General features: G+C 44.0%; 3 protein-coding genes across 3 annotated transcripts in view; 2 read left to right on the plus strand and 1 right to left on the minus strand.

Moving 5' to 3' along the window:
- Positions 1-5570, minus strand: part of Rab5a (RAB5A, member RAS oncogene family) — a 65963-nt gene extending 60393 nt beyond the window's left edge. Inside the window, exons 1-2 of the mRNA XM_004648212.2 lie at positions 5263-5570; positions 1812-2068 (exon numbers count right to left, since the gene is read on the minus strand). Of these exons, the coding sequence (XP_004648269.1) occupies positions 1812-1974 (163 nt within the window). The 5' untranslated portion in view covers positions 1975-2068; positions 5263-5570. The remainder of the gene's footprint in view (positions 1-1811; positions 2069-5262) is intronic.
- On the plus strand, positions 2027-6884 carry LOC111814572. Its single transcript, XM_023708440.1, has 3 exons — positions 2027-2058; positions 5243-5664; positions 6072-6884. The coding sequence occupies exons 1-3, from the start codon at positions 2027-2029 to the stop codon at positions 6332-6334; spliced, it is 717 nt and encodes a 238-aa protein (XP_023564208.1). The 3' UTR covers positions 6335-6884.
- Positions 6885-9649: 2765 nt separating this feature from the next.
- Positions 9650-14977, plus strand: part of Efhb (EF-hand domain family member B) — a 67617-nt gene continuing 62289 nt past the window's right edge. The window contains exon 1 of the mRNA XM_004648213.2: positions 9650-10580. Within this exon, the coding sequence (XP_004648270.2) occupies positions 9684-10580 (897 nt within the window). The 5' untranslated portion in view covers positions 9650-9683. The remainder of the gene's footprint in view (positions 10581-14977) is intronic.

Raw genomic sequence — 14977 nt, forward strand, 5'->3', positions numbered from 1 at the left:
CTCAGCCCACCAGGGGGCGGGGCTGGCTGGCATGTGGTGCTGGGGGATTGAACCGCGGTCCCTGTGCTTTGCTAAGTTTGTTCTAAGTAGGTGCTCTAGACCACTGAGCCATCTCACCAGCCCCTACATTTCTTTTTCGGCAGAACCAGGGATTGAACTCAGACCCCTGTGCTTACCAGGGAAGCGCTTATTCTACTGAGCCATCTGCCTGGCCCTTAAATGACATTTCTAAGGCAGTGAAGCCTCTCCCCACAAAAATGTGAAACTAGGATGGTAGGTGAAGCAAGGAGGGTTATAAATGGAAGAGCTAAAAATGATTATGTACATTGTATACATTTATGAATCTGCCAAAATGAAACCCATTAATCTTAAAACAAATACACACTAATAAAAAATTAAAAACAGCTGGCTACAGTGGCACACACCTGGAATCCAAGCATGCAGGAGGCTGAGGCAGAAGGACCAGTGAGTTTTGAGACTAGCCTGTTAAACAGTGAGTTCAAGGCCAGCCTGAACTAGTGAGACCTTGTCTTAAAAACCACTCAAATAGCTAACTAGACCATCACTTCACAGAAGGAAGTTAGGCCCTGAAGAGGATATTTTGCTTCATTGTTAATTGAGTTTTTTGACTAAATCCAATTGTCTAGTTTTATCCTACTGATAAAAATTTGCTATCTCCTTCCTAACCTGTGCCTATCTTCTCCTAATATCCATCCTACCATAACTGTGACGCAGTGTTTACCTTTTGTATGCTTTCATCTTTTTCTCCAAGTCTCATTTTCCTGGAAGTGGAAATGCTCTTTTCATTAATTACTTGCCTTTTCTAGTCTCTCATTCTAAGAATAGCCTTATACGTATCTAGTTTTTAAAACTGTGAATAGTCAAGTACATTAAATTCTCAATCAACCTGTAAACAAGTTCCATTCTTGGAGATTACTGGTAAGTCAGGCTCATTTGTAAGTTTGTAAGGCAGGTATGTGAAAACCACATACCTTTGACACAAGTCTCTTCCACATCCCCACTGCTTTTCTTCTTGCACTCAGAAATCTTGGGTGCTCTGAGCACTGCACCACTATCCACTATCATACTGTACAGTATGCAACAGAGCAGCACAACTGTAAGCTTATACAGCAGCACACTGTGACAATGTCTAGTAGATATATGGGCTACTTTTGTGATTTATTTGCATCTACAAATGTTTGTAATGCACAGTCCACTTGTATTTATAAAAATTCACAACTCTAATGTTCAAAAACTGGGGATTTACTGTACATACAGATTAAGAATTTAAAGACAACTCTTTGCAGGCCATGGTGGTACCACCTGTAATCCCAGCACTCAGAGGCTGAGGAAGGAGGATCACTGTTCAAGACCAGCCTGGGCTACAAAGTGAGCTCAAAGCCAGCCTAAACTGCACAGCAAGACCCTGTCTCAAAAAGACAATCAATCAATCAATCAATCAATCCTCTTTCACTATTCATTTTAAATCTAATATAATTGAGCATGTATTATTTGAAGGCGCTTATTAAGAAACAGACTCCAAACCAAATCTTATTACTTGAGAAATCAATTCCACTCATGCTTAAGTATTTTAGCTATAATACAAACATGTTCCAGATTAACCATGAAATTAAAATGTAAAAAGGTGTCATCTTAACAAATCAAAGCAGAGAGGTAGGTTTTGAAGCTTGAGGTCTGGTGAACAATTCTTTCCTATGCAATCAATTTAGGTATTCATAACCACACAATTGGAACACCAAAATGTTGTCAGTGTATGATTCAATTAGATGGAGAAAAAAAGAAAATCTCACCCCCAATGGTACTCTCTTGAAATTCATGAAACTGGCCTTTCACAAAACGAAGCACTAGGCTTGATTTGCCAACAGCAGACTCTCCCAGAAGTACTAGTTTGAACTGGCAAATTTTATTTCCAGTATTTGGCCCGTTAGGTCTTGTTGCTCCTCGATTAGCCATGTTCAAATTTGAAAGAAGTCCCTAATTTCAGACTCCTAAATGAACTGCCAGGATGGAAGGTGTCGATTTTTTATCTTTCTGGAAGTAAAGAAATCTGTAACAAAACAAAGATACAAATCACTAAATCAAAACTAATCTAGTATAAATCAGTTTTGTCCATGGCATATTACTATATGATTATTATAATTCCAAGTGAATATTCAACTTTATTTTACTACCTTTTCAAGAAAATAACCTAAAAGCTTAACATTCACCCCTAAAATTACTTTGTAATTTTCATGGCTTTTTTAAAAAAAAGTGCTCATTTTCATTACAGATTTTGCTTTGTGCCAGGCGATATTTTAAGTATTTAACACAGCCACCCAGCAATATAGAGTTAGGTACTATTTACATTCCTCGCAAGTGAGGAAACAAGAAACATAGAAAGATTAAGTACCTTAACTAAAGTCATACAGTAACTGTGACAAAGGTGACATAGCTAACTGTCAAGCCCAGGCAACCTAAAAAGTGACTCAAGAGCTCAGGTTCTAAAGTCAGATTGCTTAGGTTGAAATTATTCTGAGGAAAATAAATAAATGAAAAGCTTCTAGAACAGCACCTAGTTTAGGGTTTTTTTTTTTTTTTTTAGTATTTGAAGATTTCTGATTAAATGAGAAGTTTTTTATTTAATTACTGGAAATTTCAGAGAAAAAACAAGAAGCTCCCAAGTTTATGTGCTTAATGGACAAGAGACTTACATCTGCTTCCTTATTTGCTCATACATAATGAGCACTTGTCTCAAAAAAGAAATTAAAATCTAACAGTTGTACTTTATTTAGTGAGACTAGTAGTGATTTACAATAATGGTGAATTTTTTATTTTGAGGTTAACAATATATGCCATTCTTTTCTATTTAACAATACATTTGAAGGAAACTAGCTTGATTTTCAAGGTCTCATGAACTGAAATGTAAAGCGTCCCTTTTCAGTTCATTCACAATCTTAATGATTTATCCCCACTCTGATCAGAACCTAATCATATGGTTACTAACAAGATATATTAAGCTGCCCCACCACTCAGGAGGCTGAGGCTGGACAACTGCATGCCTGAGGTTTAATTCTGCAACTCAGTGACACTCTGTCTCAAAGTTATGATTTCAAAAAAAGGGCTGTGAATGTAGCTCTGTGCTAGAGCACTTGCCTACCTGGGCAAGGCCATTCAATCCTATGCAGAGTGTAGAGTTCGTAGTGAGTGGGAGCCCAGTCTGAACTGCAAAGTGAGACCCTATCTCAAAAACCAAAGACAAAAGAAAAAGAAATTTACCTTCTCTATAAAATTTAAGTCCATACAAAAAGCATTCTTGATAATGATGAATTTGTTAATAAACATATCTAAAGGCCGGCCAAATAGCTCACCGGATTAAAGCGCAGGGGGCTGGGGTTTGATCTCTGGGGCTCCCAGCATGCTGAGGAGGCAATAGAGACTGAGCTTGGTGGCACGTGCCTGTAATCCCAGATGTTGGGAGGCTGTAAATAGATGGAACTCTACGAGTCTGATCTACTAGTGAGACCCTGAGCACCCTGTAGATGCTTCCCTAAAACAAACACACACACATCCAGATCTTAGATTCCAAAACAATAGAAATTGTTTTTTATCTTATCTCATGCTCCTTATCTTTAAGGAATCCTTATCTTCTATCAATACAAAATGAAATGATAGGAACCGCTCCAACCAGTGGGGTATAATAAAGCTATCCTACTTTACTCCTCAAAAATATAACTCATTTGGGTATAAATTTCAACTTATTCAAATTCTTTAATACCCAAGTCTCTTACTTCCATGATAGCTCATTTGCATACCTGCTGAGAGAAATGGGAAAATGTATGTAAACAATCTCTACTGTACAGTGCTTACTGTACGCCAATGACTGAAATTGGCAATTAAAGCAGCCCTTTGATGAAATAAAGCTCACGGAACAATAAATTGTCATTTTGGCTAAAAACATCGATAATTTAAATACTTCCTGAATGGCTCTTACCTACATACCAATAAATCATCAATAACATGTTCACTGAGTGCGGTGGCCCAAGGCTGTTATCCCAGCACTCAGGGAGGCTGAGACAGGAGATTCTCCAAGAGCTCGGCGCCAGCCAGGGCTGCACAGTGAGTTGAAGCCTAGCTAGTCTGAACCGTATACCCAGAGCCTGTAAAAACAAAACAAAAAAAACCCAAAACAAAACAAAACAAAAAAAACCCTCAAAAAGCAAATAAGAAAATGCTGTGAATTTCTATGGTACTTCCAAAATCTTAGGAAAAGACTGTCACAGAAAAACTTGCAAACAAGATTCTAATTTAGGTCTTTCAAGATTTAAAGCTACTGAATCATGTTTACTCTTCAATATCTCAAATTAAACTTACTATATCACTACTTAATGAAACTTTTGTCTTGCTTTTCAAAATAACGTGCATTTGTAAGGATTTGGAAAATGAATCTATCGTTTAAAAAAAGAATATCCTTTCATCAAAAAATTACTGTTAGGCACTTCTCTACCTACTTTGTTTACCACAATTCTACAAGTTCAAATTACCTGTTTTATCTTAATAAACTCTGCTTAGTCCTGAGTGAACCCAAAGGTTTACTTATAGGTGTCTTATGTGAAAGGCAACTGATTTAACACTACGATTTCACTCCAGCAGAAAAAAACCAAATATAAAAACGAGGATGTCCGTAGGTGAAAAAGCCCCAATCTGTAATTTCTCTAAAGCTGCGGTTCAATGCCTCCCCTCCTCTAGACAGCCTATTTTGACGACTTTCCTACCACTTCCACCACCGGGCTGCGGAAGTCCACGGGGCGGAGCTCCTCACGTTCACACCTGCCGTCACCGAGGCTCCGAACCGGAGCCACCGGAGCAGCACGGCCCAGCCCGCACCTCCAGGGCCCGCGCGTCCTCTCGGCCCCTCGGCCGTCCCCCTCCCCCCGGAGCCTGGCCTCGCTCTGCTCGAGACCCCGGGACTGTCAGGGCCAGGCCGGGGCAAGGCAGCACGGCGGCCTCCAGCCCTCTTTCCACGGCGCCATCTTGAGAAGGGAAACGAGTGACACCCGTCGCTCCCCGAGCCCGTCCCCAGATCCTGGCCTCCACAGCTCCTAGGGAGCCCGAGTCACGGGCCCGGCGCGACCAGACGCCAGGATCGATAGCGCGAGGGGCGAGGAGCTGAGGCTCGGGGCAGGCGGGGCCGCGGACAAGCCGGGACCGCGGGTAATCTGGGGTCTGGGCCCGCGCCACGCAGGGGTGAGGCGGCTCGGTTACCTGAGCCCGCACCACGCGGGGCCGCGGCTTTCCGTCAGCAAGGCCCAGGCGTGGCCGAGGAATGGAGGAGCCCGCGTCGCCTCCTCGCGCCGCTCCCTTCACACTGGACAGTGCGGGCCGGAGCCGTGGGACCGCCCCTGTCAGGCTCCGTCTCCGCCTCTCTCCGCTCCGCCTTCCTCCTTCCTTTTTCCTCCTCCTCCTCCAACGCCGCCGGCGCTCGAGTTCCAATCCTTCCTCCTCCGCCCTCCTCAGCCTCCTCCCCTCAGGGCGGCCGCCGGCCCCTTCAAGAACCAAAACACAAACACTCCAGCCCCGGCGCCGCAGCAACTTCCGCCGCCCGGCGCCGACCCGCCGCCACGTCGCCGCACGCAGCAAGTTACGTCCTTTCGTCACTTCCGGTCGGTGCGTGCTCGCCCGCCCGCCGGCTCCCTCCGCTCCACTGCCCAAGCTCGAAACCTTCCGGTCTCGAACCCAGGGGCGAGGCTGGGAGCGGCGGCGGTCACGTGACAGCTGCTAGCCGCTCGAGTGGCGCTCCGGGGTCCAGCGTTCCCCACCTGCTGTGCGCTCAGCCTCGCTCTCGCGGGAGCCATAGGTTTCTGGGCTGGCCTTGTGGGATTCTCCGCTGCGGCTGGCCGGGGAAACTCCCTCAGGGCGGATTCGGGGAGCTGCAGCGCGTGGGGCCGGTCCCTGGCGGGGCCGTGAGTTTGCCCGTGGAGTTCGCTCGCAGACCTTGCCTTTCGCCATGTTTCACAAACCCCCAGGTCCTGCAGCCTAGCAAAGGGGCTTGTATGATAAGTCTTTATACGCAGATCGAGGTCTTTTCTTCCTGGGTTGGATGGATCGACGAAGAGCATCCCGGATCCAGGAAGCCAGACAGAGGCCGAACGGTTGCCCCGAGTTGGAGGCCATCCTGGGCTCCGAAGGAGTTCCAGCCCGCCTGTATTTCACAGCGAGACCCTGTGTCAAAAACACAATAAGAATTACCCCATTATGCTTGTACTGTGAGTCTTACATTCTGAAATCAACTTGTCGCTTGTTTCCCTACTTTACGGTGCTAACCTCCCCAAAGTGATTCTCACCACTGTAAACCGGGTCCAGAACAGTGGCTGGCAGCCTGGCGTCTTAAGTTACTGTTGAGGTATTGATGAATGAGGCGTACCTATTTTATACGTGTGGAATTTGAGGCAGAAAAGATTGACTGAGTAGCTTGTTCACGATCATGCCTATTTGATGCTGGATTTTTTTTTTCTTGAGACGGTTTCCTTATGTAGTTCAGGCTGGCCTGTAGCTCTTGGTGATCCTCCTGCCTCTGCCTATGGAGTGCTAGGGTTACAGGCACGCCACCATGACTGGCGACCAAGCTGGACTAATCAGCAGACTGGCTCCAGAAGTGCGTTCTTAGGCTTCTTGTGAAGTATAATACAAGATGTTGAATATCCTCCACAGCAAACCTAGTAAAGCCATGATTAAACAAACAAACAAAAAAAAAGACCGAGCGGGGGTAATTTCAACTCTACAGTTTCTGGCAAGATGTCTAAAACTAAGCTAAAAAATTCATAATTTAATAAAATTATCTAAAAGAATGAAAATTGATTTCCCCTTAGAATGAAGGGTACTTTTTAGTTTGCAGTTTATGAATAGTATCCCCAGTGTGAGAAACTACTCTCTTTGAAATATACTTGAACAAAATAAGAAAGAAAGAAATATACCTGGGCTGAGGCATCCTGTGGGTGTACATTGAAAATTGTGCAATGAAGATGATTTCAACTCAAAGAGTCAGTCTGAGATCAACTTCTCAATTACCAGGCAGAATGCGTCATCTGTACATGGTGTCTGTGGCATGTTAGCTCCACGGAGGTGTTTGAATATGACATGCTAGTCATGGTGTTAACCTGTGAATAATCTCAAGAAGAATTAGGAAATAGGATATGTCACATCAGTTTCAGCATGTCAACAGCATGTCCCAAGCTAAATCTACTCCAAACCTGTTTCTCCTTAGTGCCTGACGTGAACAACTTCCTAGTCACTCAGACTTAGAACTACAGCATCAGTTTTGAGCCTTCCTTCCCTCCTAAGGATTTCATCATCTATTACTATCATCAAAAAGTTTCAGATTTCCAAATTTGAGGTGTAATTCCAATGTGTGAGCAATGGTAATATTCATGTGAAGGGGTATGAATGCATATTTCTGTCTATACTTCAGCCAACCACTCTGTTCAAAAATGTTTAATGGTAGCCAGGAGTGATGAAGCATACCTATAATCCCAACACTCCGGAAGGCTGAGGCAGGAGGATCCGAAATTGGAGCCCAGCTGTAGCAACTTAGCAATTTAGGGAGACTCTGTCTCAAAAAAATGGCTAGAGGTATAGTTCATTTAAAAGATCTAGGGCCTTTCCAGCAGTAAGGACCTCCCCATGAGAACATGCCTCTCACAACAGATCTCCTTCATCCCTCTCCAGAGGAGAAGAAGAAGCACAAGAAGAAGTGCCTGTGCAGAGCCCCAGTTCCTATTTCATGGGCGTGCAGTGCCCAGGATGCTATAAAATCACCACGGTCTTTAGCCATGCACAGAAGGTAGTTCTGTGTGTTGGCTTCTGCACTGTCCTGTGCCAGCCTACAGGAAGGAAAGTAAGGCTTACAGAAGGATGTTTCTTCAGGAGGAAGCAGCACTAACAGTACCCTCAGTCAAGATGAGTGGGTCCCAGTAAACACATTTTGGATTAAAAAAAAAAAAAAGACCTAGGTTCAATCTCTAGTACTAGAGAAAAAGAATTTAACAATATCTTATTATTTGCTAACTAGAACCTGAAGTTCTGGGCCAGGGCAGTAGCTCAGTGGCTTAAGTGTCTGCCAAGAATCTAAAGTTCTTCAACACTGGTTCCAACTCATTTCTTTCAATGTATATAGCCTCCCTCTCCTCCCTTGCTTGGTCTTCTGACCACATGTTTCTACCCTACTCCCTGAATATTGCCAGTGTGTTCTCATCTTGGTATGTCTGATCACTTTTTTCTGTCTTTAGTACCACTTATCCCTTCATTACTGGGCTCACTTCATCCAGGGGGCCAGTTCCTCTAGAAAGCATCTAAGGATGCTTTTGGATTTCATAAAAGATTCCCAAGGAAATATCCCCTCCCCCACCTTTTTTGTACCGGGGATTGAACTGGGGAGATTGACACTTGCCAGGCAGGTACTTATACTACTGAGCTATATCCCTGGCTGGAAGTATTACTCTATAATGATGCTAAAATATACTTTATTTTACAGGTAGGCTTTTCTTAGCCTTCCTTTTTAGGGATTGGGCACACTGGTTATTCTGTATGATTCCTCACAGAAAAACCTTTGTTAATATAAATCATAAAATATTGGTGGACATAGTTACAGTTAGAATGATGAACATTTGACTTAGGAACTTACAACATAATGGGAAGCTGAAGTTTATGAATTGTGAGGAAGTCCCGGGCTCGTTTTCTAGAATATTGTTTCCTTATTCACTTCTGTCTACTGATTTGGTCTTAATTCACCTTCCTCATCAAAATATTCTAGCTTATTTTACAGGTCAGTCATTATGTTTGCCTAGGAGGGTACTGACACAATGGCCAGTGTTTCTAACGACCCTTTGACGTCTGTCCGTCTGCCCGTCTATCCATCGGTCTATCTGCCTGACTCGGGAGGATCGCTTGTGTGTCTGGCCAGCTGGCCCTACAAAGTGAGTTCCAGGCAGCCTGAACTGCATAGTGAGCCCCAAATCAAAACAAAGCAAAGCAAAAAAACAAAAACAAAAACAAAAAACAAAACAAAACAAAAAAACAAACCCAGGAACTACACTAAGCTATGCCTGTAGTCCCATATCTCAAACTTAAAATATTTACTTTACCAGATGATTTAAAGCTTATTAAGTTTAAGTGTACTTAAAAATTTTAAGATGTTTGTGTATCACAGCTGTCAAATATAATCACGCAGTGGAATTTAAGAAGCTAGGACCTAAAGGAGGTACTGGCAGCTGGAAGCTGTTCCCAGATGGTCAGTAAAACGGTGCATGAGGCCAGTGGCCAGAAAGAAAGCAATGGGCGAAACCATCCTCCCGGGCCTGCGTTGCCTGGGAAACCAAAGAGAAGTTAGTGATCATTTGTACTAGTGCCCCACTCCACCCCGCTCGCTCTGGTCTTCCAAATCTAGTGAAGAATAAAAGAAGAGGAGAAAAAAGGAAAGGGAGGATTGCTGTTCGAGAGCAAGGAGAGAGGGACCGCGCTGGGGGCTGGAAGTGGGCGTTAGGTGAGCTGGCACGTGGGGGGGGGGAGGGATTCTGCGCAAGCCGTCCAGCGTCCAGCGTCTTCTGTTTCCCAGGTAACCCTGTAAACACTAGGCGTCCATCCCTGTGAGTTCCGCTGCTACGGGCGGCTGGCAGGTGGTCTGCTTAGGGATGTGCTCTTTCCTAAGAGTGCGGTCTCCCATGGGGATGAAAACTTCCCTAGAGCCAAGTACAGCTCTCCCGTTGACGATGAACACCTTTGGAAGAACGAAAGTATCTGAGGGGAAATTTCCCCTGAGCATGGAACTCGGAAAGGTTGATTCAGAAGACCAGAGGATCTTTATGGGAACAAAATCTCCTGCGCAGTTAGGATTTGAAAAAGGGTTCAGACAAGAGGATTCCCAATGGAGGGAGAGCCCTGTAGTTAGCAATAAGTATAAGGAAAGCATAGCATTACCAGGAACACAATCTCCTTGTGGCAAGGAGCTTGAAAGGGGATTGGAAAAACAAAATGTTTGTAGGACCTTCGGGGAGAGGGGCAATGTAGGGTTCAACAGGGTCTCACCCTTACAGGAAACAAAGCCCCTGGGTGAGCTCTCAGGGAGCCGGGTGGGGTTAGAGAATGGGTGTTGTCTGGCGCAGGGTCCCTACGTAAGGGGAGCACAGCCTCCCTTGGGCGCAGTGTGTGGATGTCCACAGGTTGTAGGCAACAGAAAAGGGGCTATGGCTTATGGTCTTGACGGACTAGAGCCTTTGGTGGGAAAGCAGCCTCCTTTGGGCTTAGAAGGGCGACAGGAACTGGAGAAAGAATCCACCTGTGTTGTGGTGAAACCCGGCACAGAGATGACTCCCCCCGTGGAGGTGGACATTGGCCTTCCCCGAGTTGAGGGGTCACATGAAGCTGAGATTGTAGAGCCCCAGATGGGTTTGGTGATCGAGCCTTCCGAGTGCCAGTTTGCACAGCAGCCTGAAGAGGCTGGAACTGTCCTGCCAGGTGTGGAATCTCCAGACTGCATCAGACCCATATACTCTGGGAGATTCATTGATCGGATGCCTTGCTGGCCAACTGTAAGTTTTTCTCCCTGTACGTTTTCTATGAACTATGTATAGCTGAGCCCTTATTGAAATGGTGAAGTGTCAAGACTTGTTTGGGTTTGTGGATTTCACAGAATTCTAATAGTCTGGCCCGCTGAGCCCTGCAGGTGTTACTTTATCCTATGGCCTTTTGTTTTCCACCTTGCTTCCTAGATGTGACCCTGTGGTTTCTGTGCCCAGCAGTGATCCCTCCTGGCATCCTCCTTTTCTTCCTGGACTTTTGTTTCATTTTTTCTTCACTCTTTCACCCTCTTGTGAGCTCGTATTTATGTTGTACCCTAGTGTTTATATTATGAATGGAAAAGTCCTTTTCTTTCCCCATGTGGATGTTACTCTGAGTTATTTGTTCCTTTCAGTAAAGCCTTATAGAAGTCACTGTGCTGGGAACAGGATAATGCAAAATGAAAACTATATGGTATCTGCCTCTTCAGCTTAGGCTCACTCTGGAGCTGGTGACAGATACCTGGGTGAATCTTATCTAGGTGTCTAAGTGACTACAAATACGATTCTTCCTTCAAAGAGATGCATTTTTGCCAGGTGTGGAGATTATAACTGCTAAATAGGGTTGGGTAGATTATACGTTCAAACCCAGCCTGGGTAACTTCAGGAGACCTTGTCTAAAAAAAAAAAAAAAAAAAAACCAGTATGGCTGTAGCTCAGGGGTAGTGCACCCCCCTTTCAGACTCCAGTATGTTTGCTTGCTCTCTTTCTTCCTTCCTTCCTTCCTTCCTTCCTTCCTTCCTTCCTTCCTTCCTTTCTCTCTCTCTCTGTCTCTCTCTCTCTCTCTGTCTCTGTCTCTGTCTCTCTGTCTCTCTCTTTCTCTCTCTTTTGTGGTATGGGGCATAAAACTCAGGATCTTGGTCTTGCCAGGCAGGCACTTATGCCCCAGCCCTATCCCCACTATTAAAGGGAAAACAGTCTTAACCACAAAGCTCAGTGGAAATATTGAAATAAAAAAAATAATGTTTGGGTTAATAACATCAAAAGGTCACATTGTCTGGAGATGTAGCTCAGTGGTGTATCACCTGCTTAGCATGCAAAACTCTGGGTTCCATCCCTAATAGCCACAAAAAGAAAAAAAAGGGGAGGCATTTTGGGCAAAGAAAGATACTGAGGATGACCAAAGCTACTTGTGTTTAGGAGATAAAAATAATTCTATTTAGGCAACATGGTGTTGAGAGATAAAGGAGAAATCTAAAGTTTTAGGGTACAAGGGTGAACTATATGGGTACAAGATCAAAAGTGGATTTTTTTTTTTTTTTTGGTCTTGAGACAGGATTTCACTATAAAGTCCAGGCTGGCCTTAAACTCACTATACAGCCCAGGCTTGCCTCATCCACCTGTATGTAAGGGGAACTTTTTCAAGTACAAAATTGTACATATTTATTGTTTACTGTCACAATACTTATAATCACAATGCTTTCCATATGGTAGTCATTTAGCAAATGCATTTTTCATAGTTTTAGAAAGGATGATTAAATGGGAAGAACAGAGAAGAGGCAGATCTGACAGCATGATACTGAGGAACATAAAGAAAGCATATTTGAGGCTTTCAGGAATAAAAAGCTCCACCATCTGAAATTTGAGACTAAAAGTGTTAATGAGGTCACAGGGCTTCTGCAGAACTTTGTCGGTGGACGGACTTTTGTCCCTCTTGGGAGTCAGGGTGTTTTGTGTTTGACCCACTTTGCTTTCTGGATCCCTCACTGGATTTCCCCAGCCACGGCTTTTTTACTTGGTGCTTTCTGTTTCTGAATTGGTTCTGCAGTTTACCCCTTTTAATCTGATCTCCCACACACAGACCCAGCTTCTGGTTTCCAAAGCAGGTACCTAGTTCTAAAACTTCTGCTTCCTCCTACTTCACACATCCGTCTTACTAAGAAGTCTGGGAGGGAGAAGAGAGTGTCTTGTTGAAATTTCTTTGATAGGGAAAATAGGATAACAATTAACTTTGAATATGAGGGAAATTAGCATTGTTAGAGTGATAATAGTTGTCAAAAGCTTAACTCAAGATAGGCAACCCTGCATCCTCCTGGGTGTACTCTTATCTTGCTTTGATCTCTTCTCTAGGCCCAAGCTTGTTCTGCAGGGGCAGTTTCTCCTCACTTTTCACTTTTCCTTTTTCAAATAAACTTTGCCACTGCTTTTCCCTTAAAAAAAAATTCTATAAGAGAGGGAAAACTCAGATTACAGTATACTAAGGAGTAAATCAGATTAGAATTGGAGAAAGCTTTAAGATGTGTTATATAACTACGAGTGCCCTATGATGAATCAATTTCTATAGCAAACATGTACAAATAAAAATAAAAATTAAAAAAAAAAAAGTGGAAGAAGCCCAGTGTGATGGTATGTGCCCTGTAATCCCAGCACTTAGGAGGTTGCCTTGAGCTCAAGGTCAGACTTGAGTACACATTGAGACTCTGTCTCAAAAAACAAAGGAACGTCAGGATCTTGCCAAGTCATTACATTTCCCAGGCTGTGCAAGGATGGCAAGGATTTCCCACAATGGCAAACTTGCCATCTTTCTGCCTCAGCCTCCCAGAGCGCTGGAATTATAGGCATGTCCCACCATACAGCTTATTTTTTATTTTGAGACAGCTGTCACACTCAGCTGGTATAGATCTTTTTCTAGTTCTTGTCACTAAATTTCCTAAAAGTTTTTTTTTTTCTAGTAAGTTTTAAAAATTGAAAATTATTTGTTAGGCATTGTAGGAATTCACTTTTATCTTATTTTGTATTTTAGTACAGGGTCTACAGGGTCTCACTACATAGATTGGACTCTAGTGATCCACCTATGTTCACCTCCCAAGAGCTGGGATTACACGCATGTGCCACCACGCCCACTCTCAATTGCAATCTGGGGGGGTGCCCTGGGGGCAGGGCTGGCACTGCAGGCTGGGGTTCGCTGCATCTGCTTAAGCAGGCACTTTAATCGGTTGAGCTATTTGGCGGGCCTGGAATTCACATTTATTTGATTTATGATTTGATTGGAAATTGTTCCATATATTTGTTTTCCATATATTTGTATTTGTTGTCCCTATACCTGGTCACCTTACTGAACTCTGATTAGTCATAACTGTTTAGCATCATTTCTGTTGGATTTTTCTAGAAAGTCATCAGATTAATATTTTTGTGCAGGTGTGATTAAAAAATATGGTGAATGTTACAGTTTTTTCTTTTTTTCTTTTTGAGACAGGGTGTCACTATGCAGTTCGGACTGCCTTTTAGCTCACTTTGTAGCCCAGGCTAAACTCAAACTCCCAAGGATCCTCCTGCTTCAACCTCCAGAGTGCTGGGATTACAGGCATGAGCTACCATGCCCAGCTAATTACAATATTTTTCTTTTCTAAAAAAATCTTTTATTTATTTATTTATGTGGTACAGGGTCTCACTATGCAGCTCTGACTCTTGTGATCTTCCTATCTCAGCCTCCCCAGTGCTGGGATTACAGGCATGTGCCACCATGCCTGGTCACAGTGGCTGTGGAGAAGTCCAGGGCCGGCACAAGGCCCCATGTGGAGTCTGTATTCTATAAGGCAGCACAGCGGCTGTGGGGCTATGAGTCTTCAGCAGCTGAAAATAGTTTTGTGTCAGCCTTCTTGAGCTGAAAGTGAAATAAGTAGTTGGCCATTAAAAACTGTAACATTGGGGGATAACAAGGAGGTAGCCAGCAAAATGGCAGTTCAGTGCTCAGAGCCCAAGAAAGGGGGTGGCAGTGCAGGTGGGAGTCGGGCTGCAAACTGAGGACCTGAACAGGTAAGTTAATATTTTTAGGGCAATAGGAGCCAGATTTCTCACTGATGGTGAGAAGAGATATAAATGTGGAAAGAATAAAATGTATCCCACTGTGTTGGAATTTTTTTTTTGTGTGTGTGTGTGGGTGTGTGGGTGTGGGTGTGGGTGTGGGTGTGGCTGGCTCAGCCCATCCTAGGGGCAGGGCTAGGGTGGCTTATGGTGCCCTATCGAATCAAATCTCGGTCCCTGTGCTTGCCTAAGCTTGCCTCTGCAGGTGCTTTAGATCACTGAGTTATCTCGCTGGATTGTATTTTGAGGTATTGGGGAAACTCATAGTATAGCTATACCTATGTTTATGTTTATGGACTGTGCATGTATATGTGTGTGTGAGTGTGTGTGTTTGTATGTAGTTCATCCTGGCCCTCAACTCACTGTGTCGCCTGGCTGGCCTTGAACTCTTGGGGATTCTCTTGACTCAGTTCCCAGAGTGCTAGAATTACAGGTGTGTGCCACCATGCCTGGAATTAAAAGACATGTCAAGGTCAAGAAAGATAAGGACATGGGACTGGGGAGATGGCTCAGTAGAATAAGCACTTGCTTGGCAAGTGCAAGGGCCTGAGTTCAATCCCCGGTTC

This window comes from Octodon degus, unplaced genomic scaffold (assembly GCF_000260255.1).
Source record: "Octodon degus isolate 3935 unplaced genomic scaffold, OctDeg1.0 scaffold00361, whole genome shotgun sequence".
NCBI lineage: Eukaryota > Metazoa > Chordata > Mammalia > Rodentia > Octodontidae > Octodon > Octodon degus.

Excerpts from the sequence above, each read along its gene's own strand:
- LOC111814572 (XM_023708440.1), top strand. The coding sequence starts at position 2,027 with ATGGAAGGTGTCGATTTTTTATCTTTCTGGAA. Across the intron at positions 2,059-5,242 it reads GATTTTTTATCTTTCTGGAA|GGGTGAGGCGGCTCGGTTAC; the intron begins GTAAAGAAATCT and ends CGCGCCACGCAG. Across the intron at positions 5,665-6,071 it reads CCTTTCGTCACTTCCGGTCG|ATCGAGGTCTTTTCTTCCTG; the intron begins GTGCGTGCTCGC and ends CTTTATACGCAG.